The sequence below is a fragment of the Neoarius graeffei genome, chromosome 23 (assembly GCF_027579695.1).
Source record: "Neoarius graeffei isolate fNeoGra1 chromosome 23, fNeoGra1.pri, whole genome shotgun sequence".
In the NCBI taxonomy this organism is placed as follows: domain Eukaryota; kingdom Metazoa; phylum Chordata; class Actinopteri; order Siluriformes; family Ariidae; genus Neoarius; species Neoarius graeffei.
Window position 1 is genome coordinate 23058419 of NC_083591.1, and position 25899 is coordinate 23084317.

The window sequence follows — 25899 nt, forward strand, 5'->3', positions numbered from 1 at the left end:
ATAAAGCAGGCTAACATTATGCTTAAAACAAGTCCTGACTTCAACTCTATTGAAAATATATGGACCGTGCTTATAAGTCAAGTCCATGCCAAGAAAAAAAAAACAAATTTAATTGAACTCTACCAATTCTACCATGAAGAGTCGTGAAATATCCAACCAGAATTCTGCCAGAAGCTTGTTCATGGTAAACAAAAATGTTTGGTCAAGGTGAATATTGCGAAGAGACATTTTACCCAAATATTAGGTGTGCTGTATGTATATTTTTGACACTGTATGTATAATTTTGACCCTGTGTTGATTTCAGAAAACCCAAAGAAAATTAAAATTTGTGCACCAAATTCTAGTGTTTTTTTTAATTAAAGATGTATGCTGTCCAATCATTCTGCCACAGAAAAAGAACAGTTCAGAGAAATGCCTGAAAGCCCAAATATCGCCATGACATTCATATCCAAGATGACATTCATGTCACTGTATGTAAACTTCTGACCACAACTCTATGTGTGAAACTCACTGATGATTGGGCTCCCTCAGAGCTGAACCTGTACGCCCCTGAGCTAGCACTGGTGCTTGTCGCCATGGAGCTGCGCTGGTCATGTGACCAGGTGCCAGTCTGGAGCACAGACAGGGACATGCTGGGGGGCAGGACAATGCCGCCTTCATCATACTCATCGGCGTCGTAATCTGAGTCTTCATCTGGTGGAATCAGGTCCTCTTCCTGCTGTGCCCCGCAGTAGGTGGTGTCCCTGATACAAGCTAGTCCATGATAGGCTGAAGGCACATTTGTGGGTGGGGCTGGGGGTGGAGCCACACGGTCATTGGCGTATGGGTCCTCCTCAGATGAGTCATCGCTGGTGCGGATCCCACTGGTGCGCTGGCCGTCTGAGTGGCCGTGCTCACTTGGGTTCGGTGAATCTTTAAAGCCTTCCTCATCCACTCCCAATCCTTCATCCACCTCTTCCTCATCCCCACCTCTCCTCCTCTCTCGTTCAGTTTCTTCTGAGCAATCCTGCAACACTAAGGTGCTCTCGATGTTGCGAACGCACTCATCGATCTCGTGGAAGTTGAGTGAGGACAGGAACTGTTGTGCTGCCTTGCAGGCCTCTTCCTCCAGCCTGAGCAATTCCTGATCACGCAGGTGTTGTAGACGTGCTAGAGAACGTGCTGTCAGAGTCTGCTCCCGTGTCTCTTTCTGCCTCCGCAGACCCTCGATTTCACGCTCCAGACGCAGAATTTCTTCGACTTGTGAGGCCTCATTGGGACGGGCTTCTTCCTCAAATAGCTGCTCTGAGTGTTTGCTCTCAGCCAACACAAATGTTGGCTCCAGATCATTTCTGAGAATCTTTCCCTCTTTCTCAATTCTCAGAGCCTCCTCTAATCTCAGTGCCTCTTCTGCCTGTGAATGTGAGACAAAAAAACTATATTACCCAGCCTGCCACACTTACAGAGTGGAGTGTAACTTTACTGTTTTAAGGCCATTCTTAAATCATGCCAGAATTATTGGAAAATTAGGATCTGTCTCAGGACTTAAAGTTCAAGCATTAACATGAGCCATAATACAACCCTGATTCCAAAAACGTTCGGACGCTTGCAATAATTTGCAAATCCTTTTTGACCTATATTCAACTGAATACAATACAAGGATATTTCATGTTCAGACTGATAAACTTCATTTTGTTTTGGTAAATATATACTCATTCTGAATTTGAAACCCACAAAATGTTCCAAAAACGTTGAGACAGAAGCAAGCAAAGACCAGGAAAGTTGTGGAACGCTCATAAAACACACCGCAGATAAATAGCTTAATTGTTAACAGGTGATAGTATCATGGTTGGTGATGAAAGGGGCATCCTCCAAAGGTTCAGATGTTCACAAGCAAGGATGGGGTGAGGTTCACCACTTTGTGAAAAACTCATCTCATCTCATTATCTCATCTCATTATCTCTTGCCGCTTTATCCTGTTCTACAGGGTCGCAGGCAAGCTGGAGCCTATCCCAGCTGACTACGGGCGAAAGGCGGGGTACACCCTGGACAAGTCGCCAGGTCATCACAGGGCTGACACATGGACACAGACAACCATTCACACTCACATTCACACCTACAGTCAATTTAGAGTCACCAGTTAACCTAACTTGCATGTCTTTGGACTGTGGGGGAAACCGGAGCATCCGGAGGAAACCCACGCGGACATGGGGAGAACATGCAAACTCTGCACAGAAAGGCCCTCGTCGGCCACAGGGCTCAAACCTGGACCTTCTTGCTGTGAGGCGACAGCGCTAACCACTACACCACCGTACCGCCCTTTGTGAAAAACTATTTCAGAAAATAGTCAAAAAGTTTAAAAACAATATTATAATTGCAAGGAATTCAGGGATTTCACTATTGACAATCCATATGATCATCAAAAGATTAAGAGAATCCAGAGAAATCTCTGCAGGTAAGGGGCAAGGCCAAAAACCAACATTTAATGCCAGTGACCTTTGATCCCTTCGGCGGTACTGCACTAAAAACCAATATGATTGTATACTGGATATTACTACATGGGCTCAGGAACACTTTGGAAAAGTGTTGTCAGTAAACACAATTCATTACTGCATCTACAAGTAAGACTGCAAGTAAGCCAAATATCAACAACATCTAGAAATGTTGCCGAATTCTCTGGGTCCGAGCTTATCTGAGATGGACTGATGCAAAAGTGGAAAAGTGTGCTGTGGTCTGACAAATCCACATTTTGAATTGTTTTTGGAAATAATGGACGCTGCGTCCTCCAGGCTAAAGAGGAAAAGGACTATCCAGATGGTTACCAGTTACCAGCACAGAGTTCAAAAGCCAGCATATATGACAGTATGGGTGTGTTAGTGCCATTGCATAGATACCTTGCACATCTGTGAAGGCACCATTAAGCTGAAAGGTACATACAGGTTTTGGACCAACATATGCTGCCATTCAGATGACATCTTTTCAGGGATGTCCCTGCTTATTCCAACAAGACAATGCCAAGCCATGTTCTGGATGTGTTACAACAGCATGGTTTTGTAGTAAAAGAGTGCAGGTGCTAAACTGGCCTGCCTGATCCCATTGAAAATGTATGGAGCATTATAAAGCACAAAATCTCATCTCATTATCTCTAGCCACTTTATCCTTCTACAGGGTCACAGGCAAGCTGGAGCCTATCCCAGCTGACTATGGGCGAAAGGCGGGGTACACCCTAGACAAGTCGCCAGGTCATCACAGAAAGCACAAAATACAACAGATATTCCAGACTGTTAAGCAAATGTAGTCATATATTAATCAAGAATGGGAAAGAATTTCATGTTCAAAACTTCAACAATTAGTGTCCTGTTTTCCCAGATGCTTACTGAGTGTTGTTAAAAGAAATGGTGATGTACCGGTAACACAGTGGTAAACATGCCCTTGTCCCAACTTTTTTGGAACATGTTGCAGGCATCAAATTCAGAATGAGTGTACATTTTTACAAAAAACAATAATGTTTATCAGTTTGAACATCAAATATCTTGTCTTTGTATAGTATTCAATTGAATATAGGTTGAAAAGGATTTGCAAATCAGTGCACTCTGTTTTTATTTACATGTTACACAGCATCCCACCTTTTTTGGAATTGGGGTTGTAATTATGTAGAAAGTTAGGTAAGAGAAAATGATTCGAGTGTAATGTGGCTGTGACAAACCAGACGCTCGCAGATGTATAATGAAAACAAGGCTTTAATGAGAGAAGGATAATCCAAAATCAATGTACAAAAGCCAGGTCAGGTCAAAACCGAGAAATCCAAAACAGTAACAGAGGCTAGACAAATCGTGGTCAAAGAACAGGCAATAGTCGAATAACCGGGAGTCAAGAGATACGGGCAATCAGAACACAAGGGCTAGGCAAATCGTAGTCAGAAAAACAGGCAATAATTGAGAAATTGGGAATCAAGAGAGACTGGCAATCAGAACACAAGGGCTAGGCAAAACAGGAAAAAACGGAAGGCAAAAAGGGTCATACACAGAGAGACAATCGATATAATAACACTCAGTAGGTTTACGAGAAGTGAAGACAATATTGCACAAAGGACAAGACAGACAAAGGGGTATAAATACAGACACAAACAAAAGGTACAGGTGATGGTGATTAGAATGCAGGTGAACCACTTCTATGAAGTGGTTCCGGATTGGCTGACGGAGTACATGTGATATTAGCTGGTGAGTGAGGGGGATTATGGGAAATAGAGTCCTGAGAGGGCGGCACAGTGGTGTAGTGGTTAGCGCTGTCGCCTCACAGCAAGAAGGTCCGGGTTCGAGCCCCGTGGCCGGCGAGGGCCTTTCTGTGCGGAGTTTGCATGTTCTCCCCGTGTCCGTGTGGGTTTCCTCCGGGTGCTCTGGTTTCCCCCACAGTCCAAAGACATGCAGGTTAGGTTAACTGGTGACTCTAAATTGACCGTAGGTGTGAATGTGAGTGTGAATGGTTGTCTGTGTCTATGTGTCAGCCCTGTGATGACCTGGCGACTTGTCCAGGGTGTACCCCGCCTTTCGCCCGTAGTCAGCTGTAGTCCAGCTTGCCTGCGACCCTGTAGAACAGGATAAAGCGGCTAGAGATAATGAGATGAGATGAGTCCTGAGGGTTGAGGCAGATGGAGGGTGAGCCCGGAAGCGTGACACTGAGATTCTAACTCTCCTCTTAAGCTACAAATATGATACTGAATTACCGTGGTAACAACCCCCAGTGCTTGTAAAAACCTATAAAAATGGCTGTGAGCCATTGTAGTAGGCAGACATCATGCCTATCCAATACAAAAAATATTCAACGGTCTCAAGTAGCTTAGGTTAGATGAACAAACATAAATAAATAAATTAAACAACTGTGCACAGTTTTCTCAGTTCTCAAAGCTCCGGTCATGGCTTTTAAACATCTTTAATAGAAAGTGTCAAGTTGGCTAATTGGGCTGGAAGAAAATATCTAGAAAGTAGGATGTGGGAAATGCTATTTTCATGTACAACCCCGATTCCAAAAAAGTTGGGACAAAGTACAAATTGTAAATAAAAACGGAATGCAATGATGTGGAAGTTTCAAAATTCCATATTTTATTCAGAATAGAACATAGATGACATATCAAATATTTAAACTGAGAAAATGTATCATTTAAAGAGAAAAATTAGGTGATTTTAAATTTCATGACAACAACACATCTCAAAAAAGTTGGGACAAGGCCATGTTTATCACTGTGAGACATCCCCTTTTCTCTTTACAACAGTCTGTAAACGTCTGGGGACTGAGGAGACAAGTTGCTCAAGTTTAGGGATAGGAATGTTAACCCATTCTTGTCTAATGTAGGATTCTAGTTGCTCAACTGTCTTAGGTCTTTTTTGTTGTATCTTCCGTTTTATGATGCGCCAAATGTTTTCTATGGGTGAAAGATCTGGACTGCAGGCTGGCCAGTTCAGTACCCGGATCCTTCTTCTACGCAGCCATGATGCTGTAATTGATGCAGTATGTGGTTTGGCATTGTCATGTTGGAAAATGCAAGGTCTTCCCTGAAAGAGACGTCGTCTGGATGGGAGCATATGTTGCTCTAGAACCTGGATATACCTTTCAACATTGATGGTGTCTTTCCAGATGTGTAAGCTGCCCATGCCACACGCACTAATGCAATCCCATACCATCAGAGATGCAAGCTTCTGAACTGAGCGCTGATAACAACTTGGGTCGTCCTTCTCCTCTTTAGTCCGAATGACACGGCGTCCCTGATTTCCATAAAGAACTTCAAATTTTGATTCGTCTGACCACAGAACAGTTTTCCACTTTGCCACAGTCCATTTTAAATGAGCCTTGGCCCAGAGAAGACGTCTACGCTTCTGGATCATGTTTAGATACGGCTTCTTCTTTGAACTATAGAGTTTGAGCTGGCAACGGCGGATGGCACGGTGAATTGTGTTCACAGATAATGTTCTCTGGAAATATTCCTGAGCCCATTTTGTGATTTCCAATACAGAAGCATGCCTGTATGTGATGCAGTGCCGTCTAAGGGCCCGAAGATCACGGGCACCCAGTATGGTTTTCTGGCCTTGACCCTTACGCACAGAAATTCTTCCAGATTCTCTGAATCTTTTGATGATATTATGCACTGTAGATGATGATATTTTCAAACTCTTTGCAATTTTATACTGTCGAACTCTCATCTCATTATCTCTAGCCACTTTATCCTGTTCTACAGGGTCACAGGCAAGCTGGAGCCTATCCCAGCTGACTACGGGCGAAAGGGGGGGTACACCCTGGACAAGTCGCCAGGTCATCACAGGGCTGACACATAGACACAGACAACCATTCACACTCACATTCACACCTACAGTCAATTTAGAGTCACCAGTTAACCTAACCTGCATGTCTTTGGACTGTGGGGGAAACCGGAGCACCCGGAGGAAACCCACGCAGACACGGGGAGAACATGCAAACTCCGCACAGAAAGGCCCTCACCAGCCACGGGGCTCGAACCCGGACCTTCTTGCTGTGAGGCGACAGCGCTAACCACTACACCACCGTGCCGCCCCACTGTCGAACTCCTTTCTGATATTGATCCACTATTTGTCGGCACAGAATTAGGGGGATTGGTGATCCTCTTCCCATCTTTACTTCTGAGAGCCGCTGCCACTCCAAGATGCTCTTTTTATACCCTGTCATGTTAATGACCTACTGCCAATTGACCTAATGAGTTGCGATTTGGTCCTCCAGCTGTTCCTTTTTTGTACCTTTAACTTTTCCAGCCTCTTATTGCCCCGCCCCAACTTTTTTGAGATGTGTTGCTGTCATGAAATTTCAAATGAGCCAATATCTGGCATGAAATTTCAAAATGTCTCACTTTCGACATTTGATATGTTGTCTATGTTCTATTGTGAATACAATATCAGTTTTTGAGATTTGTAAATTATTGCATTCCGTTTTTATTTACAATTTGTACTTTGTCCCAACTTTTTTGGAATTGGGGTTGTAGAAGCTTTGTTAGTCAGTTTAATTTACAGGGATGAGAATGAAAAATATTTAAAAAGTCTGAAAAAACCAGGGCGGGGCCCATGGCCCAGGGGGGCGGGGCCCATAGCCCAAGGGGGCGGGGCCCATGGCCCAGGGGGCGGGGCCCAGGGGTTCCAGGGGCTAATGATTTTTGGCTATTTTTTATTTTTTTTATTTTTACCCCAAAACCATTAATTTTATCAGCAAAAAGTTGCAATGTATTTGGAAATAAATTCCCCTTCTTGGTGGACTACCGGGTGAAAATGATTAATATGGTACAAGAGACTTGTTTTTAATCAATTCACATTTGATGATTTCAAAAAATCAACGCACCTTTTAATATAAACGAGCTCTACAGTATTATATTTCTGCATTTTTGCTATTCATGTCTTTGAATACTCTAATCCTTTACAATGAAGTACAAACCAGAAAAAAGTTCTGTCATATAATTCTCTGAAGCTTTCTTCTGACGTTATCATGGTAGCAGGAGGTCTTGCATATTAAGCAGGCAACATTCAACATCACTCATCACTTCCCTTTCAACTGTTGTGTGTACTAACTAGGTTTTATCTGGACAGGATGTTGTGTAATGTAATGCATATACCATACGGTCAATTTGAAGATCGAGATGGTGATTTTGAGTTAAAGAACAGGCATGTACAATGGGCATTACAAATTGGAAATTTTTTTTTAAATCAAAAACTATAAGTTCATCTCGGCCTAAAAAAATGTGGGCAGACGCTCCCGCGCGGCACATCCCAGCAATTCCCCCCCATGAAATGAGCAATAAGAAGGAGAGTTATACACGGTATCATACCTAAAATTTTATCAGAAATATAGATATGATACTATGATTCTCCCCAACATGCTACATTAGACAAGCTAACCTCATTTATAAAAAGATACACACTTATATATGACGTGTATTTGATATATATGATGTATATTCATACATTGTTACTTTACGGAAATCTTCAATAAGTTTGGTCTTTTCATGACAGCCTGTTGTAGACCTAAATACAGAGGTGTCAAAAGTATTACCATTTATTACTCAAGTAGAAGTATAGATACTGTGGTTTAGAAATACTTTTCATGAAGTAAAAGTATCAACTGAAGCTTTTTACTCAAGTAAAAGTAAAAAGTATACTGATTTCTAAACTACTTTAAAGTACAAAAGTAAAAGTAATGAAAGAGGGAAAAATGCTATTAAGGACAAAGGCGCAGCCTAGAAGTCCACATAGAGTACATTCTCCTGACCCATTAAAATGTGTTTCATGGAGCACTGTCTAAACAGCAGTAATAATACAGTATTTGAATGCTATGAATGAATGAATGAATACTACACTAACACTACTGTAAAATTGCAGTTTTTTTCTTTTTCATATGGGACGTGCAGTCGAGGCAGCAGGTTCCAGTTAAAATGCAAGAAAAACACTTTCTCATCCCTACTAGTTACTGGCTCACTGAGAGAAGTCAACAGAATGTTTGTGTTCCAGCAATGCGAGGCTGAACACAGGCGAGGAGAGAAAGGGCGGCCGCTGGAATGCCGACACACTACAAGCTAATGCCGCTTTTCCACTACCAACGCGGCTGAGTTGGGCTGAGCCGTGCCGTGCTGAGTTGGGCTGAGTCGAGCTGAGTGGGGCTGTTGGAGTTGCATTTCGACTCCAACCGCGCTGAACCGTGCTGGCTGGAAGTGGGTGGACACATTGGGTGGAGTTAGCGAAAGTGGGTGGAAGTCACGTGATGTCGTTAGGCAGCGCAAACAGTGACATCAGTGACCTTTTGAGCGGTAGTCTCACGACCCGGATAGTAAACATGGAGGACATGGAGTCGTTAGTGTTGCTGGTCTTGGTGCTGTGGCTTGTTGTCACCGACAACGCCAACAGATACTGGCAAGAGCATATAGATGAGGTGAGGCGCATAAGGCTTCAGAAATTCTCGTAATTCGTAATTCTTCTTCTTCCGGGTTTACGGTGTTTACAGATCCCAGCGTGCTCGCGGGGCGTGTGTGGGCGTGTGAGGACACTCCTCCTCACCAATCAGTGCACAGGGGAGTGTCTCCTCACGCCCCTAGCCCCACTCGGCTCGGTTTGGCTCGCTTCAGCCCCACTCCAAAACCGTGCGAGTTTTGGGTGCTAAGCAGGGCTGAAGCGAGCTGAGTCGTGCTGCTCTAAGGTAGTCGAAACACGAGCCGTGTCGGGCTGAAGTGAGCTGAAGCGAGCTGAAATGAGCTGAAAAAGGGTAGTGGAAAAGGGCCATAATATAACGTTTACTAAGCTAAGACCTGTCACTTTACTCACTAACACCCACCAAGATACCATAACTGCGTTTGTAAACTTAACCTGACTCAGAAAAGAGAATGCCGCATATGGTTCGGGGGGGGGGGGGGGGGGGGGGGGGGGGTGTTCCACTCCTGACAAACGAACGAGAGCCCGCAATTTACTAACAGTGTCGAAGTCAGAGCTCTGATTGCTGTGTGCTTGGAGCGCCCTGAGTGGCAGTTTATTAGGTGGACAAAGTAATATAAGTAATATAAAGATTGGCGCAATGAAATGCAAGTAACGAGACTATTATAAATGTAACGAAGTAAAAGTAAATGCTTGAAAATGTAACGAGTAGAGATAAAAAGTAGGTTGAAAAATTATTACTCTAGTAAAGTAGAAAGTACCAAAATTTCTACTTAAGTAAAGTAACGAAGTATTTGTACTTTGTTACTTGACACCTCTGCCCAAATATAATGCACATGAAATGACACTCCTCACCTCAACATGTCCTTTACAATCATTTAAGCCACCATGGGCAATGCTGAAATCACTGCTGCAAACAGTACATCGCGCGAAACTGTCATTATTTTCTACCCTTATTAGACAGGGAGATTATTTTGTGTAATCTGAGCTGAAGTGGGTTTTGTACTTTCGTTTTTGTACTTTCGGGGCGCACGCTCTCTCTCTGCTATGCCGGTCCTGTAGGCTGCACTGACTCAACTGAAAGATTCGGTCCTCGAGAAAAGGGATAAAAGCCCGCCCACACTGAAAGCTGATTGGCTTATTTTGCTGAGTAACCCAATCAGGATGCTCTTTGTCTGGCATGCGCTACATGAACAGGCACACAGGCAGTGTTGCCACATTGGGTGGTTTTAAGTGCATTTTGGCGGGTTTTGAACATATTTTGGGATGGAAAACGTCAGCAATATCTGGCAACACTGCACAGTCTCCCTCGCGCGCGCACATTCTAAGATGCGTGATGCAGACCTTAATGTTGCGTGCGCACGCTCTTGCTCGCTTCTATCAATATGCAGGAGACTCCCGGAAGTTCTGGGAGACTTGGGATGTCTGCGTTATAAGGTGACCACAGATCGTTAATCATACCCCCCCTGAAAATTTCTCAACGGATTTACATCGATCTCAAAAACGATCATTTTGGTCTTAAAAAATCGGAAATCCGCCGATCGGCGGAAAATTCTCATCCCTGAATTTAACATGAGAGAAACAGTGACTCACCTCTCGAACCTTTTGCTCCATCTCCAGTCTCTGTCTCTCTCTAAACAAAAGAGCATGTCAACACACCATTAAAATCTAAATCAAACCCAAACTTAAATTAAAAACACACTGAAACTAACTGGGTCAGAATTTAAACCTGAAACTTGTTCTAACACAACACTTAGAAGAAACATTACTGCAGCTTATTCATTTACAACTTTTTTTTTTTAAGATGAAATTCTCAGTGTTATTCATAGCCACCACCACCATCACCAGAACACTGGACTTAAGTGTGCTAAAACAATAGCAAATGCAAGTGTACATGGACATAGTAAGTCTGCTTGCACAATAAAGTCCATGTCAGCAGACCGACTGGATTATGTCCCATACTTGCAGCTGTAATCCAACCAGGCCCCTCTCCTGTTAGCATGCAAGAACCCAGGGTTTGCAATACCACTGATCATTCACATACCCACTTCCCGCCAAATTCATGACATCAGCTTTGTATGGTCTTAGAAAAGCTTTGTAAGTCTTAACGCAGTTGCCCACAGAATGCCCTGCCCACCTCTCTTGCTCCTCCTCCTCTTCTCTTTGTCTCCGCTCTTCCTCTATCCTTCTTCTCCTCTCCTCAAGTAGCTGTGTATAGAGCTGCCGTGCCCTTTGACCTCTAACTCTTTTTTGGAGTGTGATGGAGGCCCAGCGAAGCATCAAGTAGCGCCTGCGCCAGAAAAGTGCCCTCCAATTTTTCTGGATCACAAGCACACACTGCAGCAGCCGCTTGTACTGCCTCCTACAGGCCGCAAAGAGAAAACAGTTAGGGTTCTGCACCATGACAGACAGGCGACAATATAAAAGAAGAAGCATGTGATCTGCATCAGTCTCATCAAACCAATCAGTGAGTCCTTATGCCTGTGAATGGAGGTAATGTCTGAATATAAATTATTCATCATAAATGTAATCAATCGGGGGTGCCGTGGCTCAGTCGACTAAGGTGCCATACCATAAATCCGGGGACCCGGGTTCGATTCCGACCCAAGGTCATTTCCCAATCCCTCCCCGTCTCTCTCTCCAGCTCATTTCCTGTCTCTACACTGTCCTATCCAATAAAGGTGAAAAAAGCCCCCCCCCCAAAAAAATCTTTAAAAAAATAAATAAATGTAATCAATCAGTATAACTTTTATGAGGATTTGCAGTGAAGGTTTCCTGTAACAGGACATGTGGACCCAAACCATGCCAGTAAAACTGCCCTCACAGATTAACAGAGCACGGGTGATTGCTCTAAGACGAGGGAGGCTCAGCCTCCTCTAAAAATGACGAACATCGTGTAGGATGAATTGCGCTAGGCTTATGTTATAGCCGACCTTATAACATTGCTATTTCAGATCCAGAATCATAGAAATATATGTGCTCAACCCAACTACAGTGCGAAATCATTCCGTTATAACTTTCCCCAGTTCGCCTAATGTGTGCGTGAGTTTTTCCCCCTCGTGACAGCGCAATGCAGCCCAGCCTCAGTGCACTTCAATGGCATTTGGGAGCTATGCGCTTTTCAATATCAAAATGCAAGACGGTTATTGGACAAATACTGCGAAAACGCCCGCCCACCGGACTCCCAGCCTCACAGTGGGAGGGACATGGCAGTTTCCGCGAGGAGACTGGTGATTGGTGAAAGCGGCCGGATATTTTCTTTGATTGACAGCTCGTTTCAAATATAGACAGGCAGCGGTGAATTTCAGTTCAGTCCCATGCGGATTCACAAGTGCTGTGGTGTATTGTAAGAGATCAGCTTACATTTCGATTTCATTCATTACATACGGTTTCTACCAGCTTTTTTAGTTTGTATATATTTTCATTGTAAATAAAGTGTAAATATAGTGTTGTCAAGTTTGCTATCTTAGTTCCAGAAATTTCGTTTATTTGAGTGACTGAACTTGAACTTGAGGGGGCTAGTCAGCTAGCAAGAAAGCTGCGCACGGATGCCAAGCATTGCTGATTTAATTTTGGCGAAGACATTTGCCAGTCTTCCTTTCGAGGAAAAAATTAAAATTAAAGAGCAGGGTAGACCAACGCCTCAAATTGACTTGGTGAAAAAGGTAGGGAATAATACTCGTTCCTTTCAGCTCTCCTGGTACGAGAAAGTGAATTGGCTAACAGCAAGTGACCCACATCAACAACAGTAAATAGGCTACTTTAGTAATATGTCACGGATGGACCAAAAATATAGAATCTATTTAAAATGTTTATGCTGAGTATATTATATTGGAATATATATTTCTCTGGATATGAATTAAACACAGCTACAATTTGGAAAACATTTTTAAACAAAAACACAGCCGAGAACATTTCACACTACAGACCTGGATTAAAAGTGAAGGGTTATCAAAATTGTCAATAAAACATTTCTCAGTCAAAATAAGTAAAATATAGGGGAAGTGTCATTGAATGAAATGTGTGGCACCCAGCTCTATGTTTGGCTCCCCAAGGTCAGTGCTTGTGCCTATTCCAGAACACTCTGCTGTTACTGCTGAGGTTCCTGACAAAGAGCTGCTTTCAATAATGATCAATTTTTAAACAACATGCCACATGCCACAATTTTAAAATATAAAATGTTAAAATATACCCCCCCAACACCACCATCATGCATATTGGACAGTAGGCTAATGGGCCAAAAGAACCTGTTATTTCACAGTTTGTGACCCTGCCAACAATCAGCCAGATCAGAGGCAAGAGTATGGGCAAAATTGATGTTTTTTCTTTTTTCTTTTAAAATCTGGAAATATCGTAACCGACCAGCCTCCCCTGTTTGAAAGACTACCAGCCGCCACTGTAACAGAGTCACTGTTTTTCCTTTAACTTGCCACCTGTCTGTATGATATCTGTTATAACAAGTTATAAATGGTTTAAGAACACACTGGCACTGGGATGTGTGTGTATGTGCTTATGTGTGTTTACCTAGCCCTATAACCCAGCAGGTAGGCCTGTATAATGGCCGCAGCCCGAAGCACTTCTTCCTCTCGCTTCTTTTCCAATCGCAGCTCCAAACTCTCCCTCAGGAAAACCTACAAGCACAACGCAACCAATCACAAACACAAACATACAAAACAAATGAAATTTATGAGAACAATGAAGGAATATTTAAATAATCTTTAATACAACATTGTAAAACATAATGAAGGAGTAACGAAACTGCGTTTCTCACCCTCGTCTTTCCCAGCTGCCATTCTACACTACTGCTGTCGTAAAGGCGGAGAACTTGGAGACACGCCTCCTTGGGGTCATTACACCTGGCCACACCTCTCATTAACACATAGTACCTGATTAAAAAAAAAACACAAAACCAAGCACTCATTATAACCTACATTTTTAACGGTATTTTGCTCAGAAAATGGCTTTCAAGTAATGTTATAATGTTATATCATGCTACTTTATAAGTGATTTCCTTATGAAATATAAGAAGTAAAACAAAAACAAGTGTTTAAAGGAAATTAAACCAATTAAGTTGTAAATCACTACAGAAGTTTATGAATTACTACAAATCATTTTCACCAGGATGAAAGAGCACAACAAATAGGTCAAATAAAATATATGTGTGTTTAGGCTGCATTTCAATCCACATGTTGTAGTTCACATGTAGTTATAAATTAATAATGATAAACTGAAAGTTAAATGCCTAGTATAATGAATCTGGTTCGTTAAAAAAAACAACGCTCCTCTATCCTTATCAAAGTCCCTCCCGCACCAGGATCTGGTCTTCCCAGGCAATCTCCTGTCCAAGTACTAACCAGCTCTTGAGGTGCACTGGGCGGGACCAATCGCCATTTCAGTAGCCCTCAGCCTCTCGCCTATTATATAGCACGGGTTGGGGGGGGCTAGTCCTTTGGTGACCACAAGAGTTTGACTCCCCACTCGCATCTGTATTGCAGTGTGCCTTGCCAGATGGCAGTAAGTACTATTTTTATGATGGTCTTTGGTATGACCGACCACGAGTAGATCTCACAATCTCCTGGTCAAGAGACGGACATGCTAACGATTAGGCCAGCTCAAGCTCATGGTCATTGGTGGTCCCTCTATCCTTATAGTTTTGCTGAAATAACCAACATATATATTATCTTCAGCTAATTAGTTTAAGGCTGTCTAACAAAGCTCTAAAATCAAAATACTATACATGCACACAGTGTCTTGCAAAAGTATTCATCCCCCTTGGTGTTTGTCCTGTTTTGTCACATTACAAGCTGAAATTAAAATGGATTTTTTTTTTTGGGGGGGGAGCACAATTTGATTTACACAACATGCCTACAACTTTAAAGGTGAAAATTATTGTTTTATTGTGACACAAACAATAATTAAGATGAAAAAACAGAAATCTGGAGTGTGCATAGGTATTTACCCCCTCAAAGTTAATACTTTGTAGAGCCACCTTTTGCTGCAATTACAGTTGCAAGTCTCTTCGGGTATGTCTCTATTAGCTTAGCACATCTAGCCACTGGGATTTTTGCCCATTCCTCAAGGCAAAACTGCTCCAACTCCTTCAAGTTAGATGGGTTGTGTTGGTGTACAGCAATCTTCAAGTTATGCCACAGATTCTCAATTGGATTGCGGTCTGTGCTTTGACTAGGCCATTCCAAGACATTTAAATGTTTCTCTTTAAACCACTCCAGTGTAGCTTTAGCAGTATGTTTAGGGTCATTGTCCTGCTGGAACATGAACCTTTGTCCCAGTCTCAAACCTCTGGCTGACTCAAACAGGTTTCCCTCCAGAACTGTCCTGTATTTAGTGCCATCCATCTTTCCTTCAGCCCTGACCAGCTTTCCTGTCCCTGCAGATGAAAAACATCTGCACAGCATGATGCTGCCACCACCATGCTTCACTGTAGGAATGGTGTTCTCAGGGTGTTGGGTTTGCGCCACACATGGTGTTTCCCATGATGGCCAAAAAGATAAATTTTAGTCTCATTTGACCAGAGAATCTTCTTCCGTGTGTTTGGGGAGTCTGTCACATGCTGTTGGGCAAACTCCAAATGTGTTTTCTTAAGCAATGACTTTTTTTTCTGGCCACTCTTCCATAAAGCCTCGCTCTGTGGAGTGTATGGGTTAAAGTGGTCCTATGGACAGATACTCCCATCTCCACTTTGGATCTTTGCAGCTCCTTCAGTGCTATCTTTGGTGTCTTTGTTGCATCTCTGATTAATGCCCTCCTTGCTCGGTCTGTGAGTTTTGGTGGGCGGCCTTCTCTTTTCAGGTTTGTCGTGGTGACATATTCTTTCCATTTTACTATAATGGATTTAATGGTGTTCCCTGGGATATTCAAAGTTTATATATATATATATATATATATATATATATATATATATATATATATATATATATATATATATATATGACACACTTTGTCCATTACTGACTGTAGCCCTTTTGTTGCTATGCAGTTTGTCAGCTCACCTCTAATGGACAGAACCACCAACTGACCAGATATCATTTGGGCAGTGGACAATGACACTGACATGGTGTTATAGTGGCATGATAATTTGGGTGAAAAAGGTTTGAGTGTATCTGGTCATATTGTAACTATCTGTTTCTGATCAGTGGTGAGCTCCACTAATGGGCTAGATAAAGAGGGCTCGAAGCTATACTTAATAAAATGGCAAAGGTGGGCATATTAGGAACATTTAGGTAATGGTCAGTGAGTATGTTTGAGTTACAGTAGTGGGAATTCAATTTGAGGTACACTCATTAAGTAACTGCTTTATCCTGATCAGGGAGCCTGGAGTTCTGTAGCCTATCTGGGGAACACAAGATGCAAGGCCTGAATACACCCTGAATAGAACACCAGTTTATCACAGGGTACCAAACACATGCTCGTTCTCACCTGGGGTAATTTAGCATAGCCAATTCACTTACCAAAATATTTTTGGGAGGTGGGAGGAAACTGGAGAACCCAGAATAAACTCATCAGGAAACCAGGCAGAACATGTACAGTAACCTGAGCTCTCAGCAATCAATTAATTTGAGGTGGAGATCCCAATATAAATATGTGCACATATTAATAGAAGGTGGGGCACACCTCGTGCAGAAATCCTGGAAGGTTCTCCGAACAGGAAAGCCAGCACGCCGGATTCTCACTGTCTCCAGCATGCCAGAATACCGCAACTGGTTCAGCACCACAGAGTGATCAAAATGATCTGGCATCTGAAAGAAGGGAGGATACATTTTTATTCCATCTGTTTTATGCTGTTGTTTTGGGGAATCACTTAAAATTTGTTATGTTTTTGGTTGAAAGCTTGCATGCACACACACACACACACACACACACACACACACACACACACACACACACACACACAGAGAGAGCGAGAGAGAGAGCGCATCAACGTGACTAAAAAATAAACTATGCATTTCAGAGAAAACATTCAATAAGGGCTAACATAATTCTTTTTGAATACACAATACAATCCACAGACACACACCCACTTAATGCATTTTTTCCTTTTTCAGTGAAAGAAATCTCAAACTATTCCCTGCTCGGTGGCCCTTAATACCTAATATCACGATACCTGTGATTTAGAACTCATATGTAAGTAGTATTGGTCTATTTCTTCTGTACAATCTTTCTACAGTAAAACATGAGACATTCATTTAACTTTTTCATTTTTTTAACTTTTCTTCCCCTTAGTGGACGCATTCACTTTATGTCGTATAAGGATGAAGACAGCCTGTCTGAGTGCGACATCCACAAATACTCAGAAGCAAAATTATAAACCCTCTTCAAAGTTCCCTTTTATATCTGAAAACCAGTATAATTGTTAAAAAAAATACTAATAATAAATAAATAAATAAATAAATAAAAGTGTTGATTCATTTATGAATTAAGCCCACCAACCACACTCCAGTGACCTTTGTCCTCTGTGGGCGTGAGGTCGGAAACAGGGTGCTCTGTACGCTGCTAATCTTGCCCCAGCTAAATGTCAATCTCTGCAGATGGAAGGAGGAAGTGCAGAGACTGAAGAAAGGCAGTGAGATGGACAGATCACTGATGAATGGGGCTCTGTGAGAGTCGATACGGGCTCACACTGACGAGATTCACGACAGAATACACAAACGTAACACACACAACTACAGTCTCTCTCTTACAAACACACTACCAACATCATTAACATACTGATACGTGCAACAAACGTCACAATGCGCTCAGCTATGATGTCTGTCCCTGTGTTTCTGAGGATGTGTCTCTCTCGTAGATGGGGGTGGATGTTAGCGAGGTGGGGGAAGTGAAGGTTTGTCTAATGCTCAATAGAAAGATTTAAGACAAGCACACAGTACATTAGACCGTATCAGCGGATCATCAGATTAACGTTTTTAAAACGATTAGCGTGCACGCAGCAACACCAATACACGATTCGCGTGCACACAGCAACACCAATACACGGATACGCTCGGCTCCGCAGGCATCCTGCGCTCCAAATCACTCCGCCCTGAACAGCGAGTGCCCTCTGGAGGGTGCGCACTCCGGCCCTGCGCAGCTCACAGAGCGCGCGAGTATAGCGGACGAGCAGTGATTCGGGACTGAGCCGCTGTGTGTGTGATCTCAGTGCATATCACTTACCACTTGCAAGTGGAAGGATGGCAAGCCTAAAGACAATCATAACTACACAATGGGCAGTATTTGCATCAGTATTTGCAGTATTTTCATACTTTTATACTCTTTAATGAAAGGTGATACAAGGCGGAAGTCCGCGCCGTTTTTCAGCAGTCGCGTCACATGACCAACGCCAGCGAATCAGGAAGGTGGATGTCACAGTGACGTTGTCCAATGACGACGCCAGCTAGAGCTCAGCACAGCGTATCCGCGTATTCTCAATGTTTACACAGCACCGAACCAGACACGATCTGGATTGAATAAGTGGACCCTGGCAGATTCCCGTTTCCTGGCGTTTCCAGGCGTTTTAATGTAAACGGACAGTGCATCCGCGAAGAAAACGAGACAGATACGGTCTAATGTAAACTTGGCCTCAGACCACAGAGACAACTCTTTATCATTCTATACAGTGTGTGATGCAGATTACTTATACACATCCACAGAAATAAAATGACCAATTAAACAAGTTGGTACTTTAGCTGATACCTTTAAAGTGATTAGTTTTTCTATTGCATAATTACGTACTTTGATCAAATCTACTCCATAACTTCTGCTCTCATTTAAAATGCATCATTAGGATAATAATGCTCAGTAGTTCAGGTACTCTTTCTATTAAGGTGTGGCGACATTCCTATACATCCACCAGATAACAAAACAGCTTGTTATGAATTTCTCAGAAAGCAGATTTACAGACCTCTGAAAAAAGATATTTAATAAAAACTATTAAAAAACACTTCAGGCTCCAAACTAAAAGGCAGATAAACCACAGACAAAGTAAACACACAAAGTAAACATTTCCAAAGCAATTTCATGACCATACCACTGATACAAGCATCTGCATGAGGAATAATCCACCAAGATGATTTTCAAAATCATCCCCCAACACACACCTGCACATTTTCTGAGCCGAGGACTGTATAAACTCATACCGTAATGTAGAATATCTCGCCTCATCCTGCAGCGCTGTCTCAGCCTCTAAGCAAGTGTGCAGCCCTACAAGAGGCAGTTATTAACTGACCACTGTTCTGCCCCCTCACTCTCTTACACACACACACACACACACACACACACACACACACACACACACACACACACTTCACACAATACACAGCTCTAATCTCTTTCAGTCACTACTGGTTGCCATGGTACTCAGATCCATGCTGAGCTAATTTGCACGTGTTGTTGGGAGGGTGTCAGGGAGAGGATTGTGGGTAAAATTTGGGTAAAGGAAAGCTCAGCTGTTTACTTTCAAAAACATGCGCGTCACTCTCTCTCTCTCTCTCTCTGACACACACACAGAAAATCACAACTGAAAAACTGAAGTGAAAACAATAAATCAGTAATAAATTAAACGAGAGAGAGAGAGAGAGAGAGAGAGAGAGAGAGAGGGGCATATGATGTAAGTCACTCTGGAAAAGGGCATCTATCAAATGCTAAAAGTAAATAATATAAAAGTACATAAAAATGTACAAATGTATATTTATAGCAATATAGATAAATGTATATGAAAAATCTATCAGTAGGTAAATGTAAAAGTAAATTTAAATTGTTTATACACAGCTGCTTCAAGCAGAGTTCAGTACTTTTTAAGTTTAAAAGAACCAGACATCTCTTACTAAACCTGACCTGTTAAATCCAATCACTACAAGTAACACTGTACTGTACTCTTAATTCATACTAACTTATTTCCCAAACCACAATTCTCCATCTGTGTCATCTCTGTAACGCTGCTCAAATAACCAGTGTGTGTGTGTGTGTGTGTGTATACCTTGTTGTTGTTGGGTTTGATGCATCGCACAAAGAAAGGGTTGGACGTGCTGAGGGTGGACATCAGGGAGTGCAAAGAATTCTGGGTAAGAAGAAATAAATAACCTGAGATTGTGCACACAAAGTGTAATAGCTCAATATTAAATGAGTTTTTTATAGTTGTCTGGTTACAGAAAATACCACACAGGTCAAAGTCATTAATTTATATTTATTAATTCATTTAGCACTACTGAAATACTAACCCCATTTCCAGAAAAGTTGGGATATTTTCCAAAATGCAATAAAAACAACAATATGTGATTTGTTAATTCATGTAAATCTTTATTTCACTGACAAAAGTACAAAGAAAAGATTTTCAATAGTTTGACTGATCAACTTGATTGTGTTTTGGAAAATAAACAAAGTTCGAATTTGATGCATACAACACACTCAAAAAAAGCTGGGACAAAGGCATTATTACCATTGTGTTACATCACCTTTCCTTTTAATAACATTTTTTAATCATATGGGAACTGAGAATACGAATTGTTACAGTTGGAATTTTTGTCCATTCATGCTTCATACAAGATTTCAGCTGCTCAAAAGTCCATGGTCGCCGTTGTCTGATTCTCGTCTTCATGATGCACCAAAGATTCTCAACAGGAGACAGATCTGGACCGGCAGCAGGTCAGTCAAGCACACACACTCTGTCTCTGAAGCTACACTGTTGTAGCCTATGCAGAATGAGGCTACGTCTTTTTTTGAGTGTGCTGCAGGCATCAAATTCTAACTTTGTTTGTTTTTGAAATAATGTGTTTTCTACAGATGCTCACCTTAAACTGAGAGCTGACTGTTGGTCTGCGGTGCTGTGAGGTGCTTTTCATCATGTCCTGCCCACATCTCCTTCCCATCCTCTCAAACAGATCATACACAAAATCCAAACTGGAGAGAGAGAGAGAGAGAGAGAGAGAGAGAGAGAGAGAGAGAAACATAAAGGGTCAGAAGGGCTGGTTCAGTCTTGGACTGTCCTCTGGACTCCATTGAGGAGGTGGGTGAGAGGAGGATGTTAACCAAGCTGACATCAATCATGGATAACCCCTCTCACCCCCTACATGAGGCTGTGGGGGCCTTAAGCAGCTCTTTTAGTAGTAGACTGCTACACCCACGGTGTAAGAAGGAGAGGTACCGCAGGTCATTCATACCTACTGCTGTCAGACTGTATAACACCCACAACTTGTAATGTAGCACCAATAACCTGTTTGTCATTATATTTGCACTACTTCACTACTACTACCTCTGCCATCTCTCATCAATGCAATTATTATGTGCAATAATATAGGTCTTAAACTATTTTTATACATACTTATATATATTATACAGTCTACCTGTAATGTGCAATTTTTTCCGAGCCTCTCAATAAGGCAATATTTCTATACTTTTTCACAGTAGATAATGCAAATAGCCCTCTGTATTTAATCTTTCGTTTGTCTAATTTTTATTTCAGTTTTATTTTGTTATCTGTATGACATTGTCTTGCTACTGTACCACATTCCCAGATGTGGGATCAATAAAGTGAATCTAATCTAATCTAATCTAATCTAATCTAATCTAATCTAATCTAATCTAATCTACATTCACATTCACATTATCTCAAGCCGCTTTATCCTTCTACAGGGTCGCAGGCAAGCTGGAGCCTATCCCAGCTGACTACGGGCGAAAGGCGGGGTACACCCTGGACAAGTCGCCAGGTCATCACAGGGCTGACACATAGACACAGACAACCATTCACACCTACGGTCAATTTAGAGTCACCAGTTAACCTAACCTGCATGTCTTTGGACTGTGGGGGAAACCGGAGCACCCGGAGGAAACCCACGCGGACACGGGGAGAACATGCAAACTCCACACAGAAAGGCCCTCGCTGGCCCCGGGGCTCGAACCAAGGACCTTCTTGCTGTGAGGCGACAGCGCTAACCACTACACCACCGTGCCGCCTAATCTAATCTAATAAAGAAAATTTTGAAAAATTAGTAAACATTAACACTGTTGTGTCTAAAAGGGTTAAAGTGCATATCACAGGCAAATTCAAGAGCAAGATCAATGTAATTCTCCTATTTTATATGAAACTTTGGTCAAATATCTGTCACATTTTGCACAATTGTTTTACCTTGCGCAATACCAGAAAAATTCAGTTGAAATCAAGCCATTTGAGGTGAATTGGTCTGCCTCTGAAAAAACTTGCCATTTGGATTTCCCAGGAAACATTGATTTTCGTGACGTCGCGTGCGGGACGCCTCCCTCTGAATCCTACGTCAGCGCTAGTTTGTTTATGAGAAAATGACCTGGTGGTTTTCTGCAAATTTCTTCAACGTTATCACGTAATTATTAAAATGGTGAACAGATGTATCGTGGGAGGGTGTAGCAACATCAATCTTGATGGGATTAGTACTCATCGTTTTCCAAAAGACCGGACAATGAGAGAGAAATGGGAGCGCTTGGTCTACACAGGCTGTGCACTGAAACTGTGCAAGCTCTCGCAGCCTGCTGGCGCTTCCGCAGGTAACGTCCCAAATCTGGCTTCAGACTCCCTTGGGATTTTTCCAGACGCGTTTTGTTATTTTGTTATTTTATTTTTTTCTGCTGTAGACAGATGACCTTGTACAAAATTACCCTTCTGGATGAGTGTGTAAAGGGACATACAGTGGTGCTCAAAAGTTTGTGAACCCTTTAGAATTTTCTGTATTTCTGCATAAATATGACCTAAAACATCATCAGATTTTCACACAAGTCCTAAAAGTAGATAAAGAGAACCCAGTTAAACAAATGAGACAAAAAATATTATACTTGGTCATTTATTTATTGAGGAAAATGATCCAATATTACATTTCTGTGAGTGGCAAAAGTATGTGAACCTTTGCTTTCAGTATCTGGTGTGACCCCCTTGTGCAGCAATAACTGCAACTAAACATTTGCGGTAACTGTTGATCAGTCCTGCACACCGGCTTGGAGGAATTTTAGCCCATTCCTCTGTACAGAACAGCATCAACTCTGGGATGTTGGTGGGTTTCCGCACATGAACTGCTCGCTTCAGGTTCTTCCACAACATTTCCATTGGATTAAGGTCAGGACTTTGACTTGGCCATTCCAAAACATTCACTTTATTCTTCTTTAACCATTCTTTGGTAGAATGACTTGTGTGCTTAGGGTCGTTATCTTGCTGCATGACCCACCTTCTCTTGAGATTCAGTTCATGGACAGATGTCCTGACATTTTCCTTTAGAATTTGCTGGTATAATTCAGAATTCATTGTTCCATCAATGATGGCAAGCCATCCTGGCCCAGATGCAGCAAAACAGGCCCAAACCATGATACTACCACCACCATGTTTCACAGATGGGATAAGGTTCTTATGCTGGAATGCAGTGTTTTCCTTTCTCCAAACATAACGCTTCTCATTTAAACCAAAAAGTTCTATTTTGGTCTCATCCGTCCACAAAACATTTTTCCAATAGGCTTCTGGCTTGTCCACGTGATTTTTAGCAAACAGCAGACGAGCAGCAATGTTCTTTTTGGAGAGCAGTGGCTTTCTCCTTGCAACCCTGCCATGCACACCATTGTTGTTCAGTGTTCTCCTGATGGTGGACTCATGAACATTAACATTAGCCAATGTGAGGGAGGCCTTCAGTTGTGTAGAAGTTACCCTGGGGTCCTTTGGGACCTCGCCGACTATTACACGCCTTGCTCTTGGCGTGATCTTTGTTGGTCGACCACTCCTGGGGAGGGTAACAATGGTCTTTAATTTTCTCCAGTTGTACACAATCTGTCTGACTGTGGATTGGTGGAGTCCAAACTCTTTAGAGATGGTTTTGTAACCTTTTCCAGACGGATGAGCATCAACAATGCTTTTTCTGAGGTCCTCAGAAATCTCCTTTGTTCGTTCCATGATACACTTCCACAAACATGTGTTGTGAAGATCAGACTTTGATAGATCCCTGTTCTTTAAATAAAACAGGGTGCCCACTCACACCTGATTGTCATCCCATTGATTGAAAACACCTGACTCTAATTTCACCTTCAAATTAACTGCTAATCCTAGAGGTTCACATACTTTTGCCACTCACAGATATGCAATATTGGATCATTTTCCTCAATAAATAAATGACCAAGTATAATATTTTTGTCTCATTTGTTTAACTGGGTTCTCTTTATCTACTTTTCAGGCTTGTGTGAAAATCTGATGATGTTTTAGGCCATATTTATGCAGAAATATAGAAAATTCTAAAGGGTTCACAAACTTTCAAGCACCACTGTACTTTCATATAAAAAAAATGAAATTGGTCCAGAATATGCACTTTAAGGGAACAATACATTTCAGTTTTCAAACAAAAGCAATCTCCACCCCGATGAGCATCTTAGCTCCATATCAGAAATAATTTCCGTCTATACTAACACACCTGAAAATGCATATCACGTGGCCATTCACGTACATTCTGCCGATATAGCTGATGCTGTTTGTTTTCTTCCGGAAAAAGGTCACATGAAAAAAACATGTCACGATTGATAAAACCAAATCAGCAAGCGAACGTAGGTGTCTGCATCATCATTTCCAAATGTCTCTGTTTTCCACATCTACACTAAAGCACTACTCTTGAGTTTTCAAACTAACATGAGGCCAGAAGCATTTCCAAAATTGGATATTTCAGAGTAGTTGGACACCAGGCATAAAATGTAGCAAAAGTGATGTGTTTTAAAACTAGAATGTATTAATGTGGACATAGCCTAAATTTGAAACACAGCAACACCCCAGGAGCCTCCATAACTTACACACACTACAGGTTCCATTGACAAGTTGCTAATACATGAGGGGTGTCAACTTGTCAACTAGTCAGGGAGCTGAAAAACTAGTGAAGTACATGATAAAGAAAGCAGGTTCAATGCATGCTGTCAGTCGGAATAAACTAGATTAAACAGATTCTAACTGCAATGACCTGGTGACTTGTCCAGAGTGTACCCGCCTCTTGCCTATGGTCAGCTGGGATAGGCTCCAGCTTGCCTGCGACCCTGTACAGGATAAGTGGCTACAGATAATAGATGGATAGATGGAAGTGGATTCTAAAGTCACCTGTACATTATGGAAGACAAATTTTTTTATTTTAAAAATTAAAAAAATTTTTTTTTTAGCTTAATTGGAGCGTAAATCACTTTGGATAAAGTGGAATTCCTCACACAATAATTGTTGTTGTCCATTAAAGCTAAATAAAAGTGAACTAAAACCCCCACACTGTGGCACAGTGAATTCCATCATGACCAGCGCTGTGTGAAAGAGCATTCGACGCCATGGGTTCCACATCACTATCCAATCCCATTCAGCGAGTTTAAAGCTCAGCTGACAGAGGTTGATCCAGACTCGTTTACATCTGCTGGACTTAAATGTGATGCCTCAGTTCCAAGGTCATTATGGGCCTTGAAAAAATTCACAGCACTTCTATAGACTGTACAGTGGTGCTTGAAAGTTTGCGAACCCTTTAGAATGTTCTATATTTCTGCATAAATATGACCTAAAACATCATCAGATTTTCACACAAGTCCTAAAAGTAGATAAAGAGAACCCAATTAAACAAATGAGACAAAAAATATTATACTTGGTCATTTATTTATTGAGGAAAATGATCCAATATTACATATCTGTGAGTGGCAAAAGTATGTGAACCTCTAGGATTAGCAGTTAATTTGAAGGTGAAATTAGAGTCAGGTGTTTTGAATCAATGGGATGACAATCAGGTGTGAGTGGGCACCCTGTTTTATGAAAACAGGGATCTATCAAAGTCTAATCTTCACAACACATGTTTGTGGAAGTGTATCATGGCACAAACAAAGGAGATTTCTGAGGACCTCAGAAAAAGCATTGTTGATGCTCATCAGGCTGGAAAAGGTTACAAAACCATCTCTAAAGAGTTTGGACTCCACCAATCCACAGTCAGACAGATTGTGTACAAATGGAGGAAATTCAAGGCAAATGTTACCCATCCCAGGAGTGGTC

The 25899-nt window shown here is 41.9% G+C and overlaps 1 protein-coding gene across 1 annotated transcript in view; it reads right to left on the reverse strand.

The window, feature by feature from the left end:
- Positions 1 to 25899, reverse strand: part of myo10 (myosin X) — a 194449-nt gene that overhangs the window by 35097 nt on the left and 133453 nt on the right. Inside the window, exons 18-25 of the mRNA XM_060905943.1 lie at positions 20693 to 20801; positions 19882 to 19962; positions 16542 to 16666; positions 13681 to 13795; positions 13434 to 13540; positions 11047 to 11271; positions 10503 to 10542; positions 512 to 1393 (exon numbers count right to left, since the gene is read on the reverse strand). Coding sequence (XP_060761926.1) covers positions 512 to 1393; positions 10503 to 10542; positions 11047 to 11271; positions 13434 to 13540; positions 13681 to 13795; positions 16542 to 16666; positions 19882 to 19962; positions 20693 to 20801 — 1684 coding nt within the window. The remainder of the gene's footprint in view (positions 1 to 511; positions 1394 to 10502; positions 10543 to 11046; positions 11272 to 13433; positions 13541 to 13680; positions 13796 to 16541; positions 16667 to 19881; positions 19963 to 20692; positions 20802 to 25899) is intronic.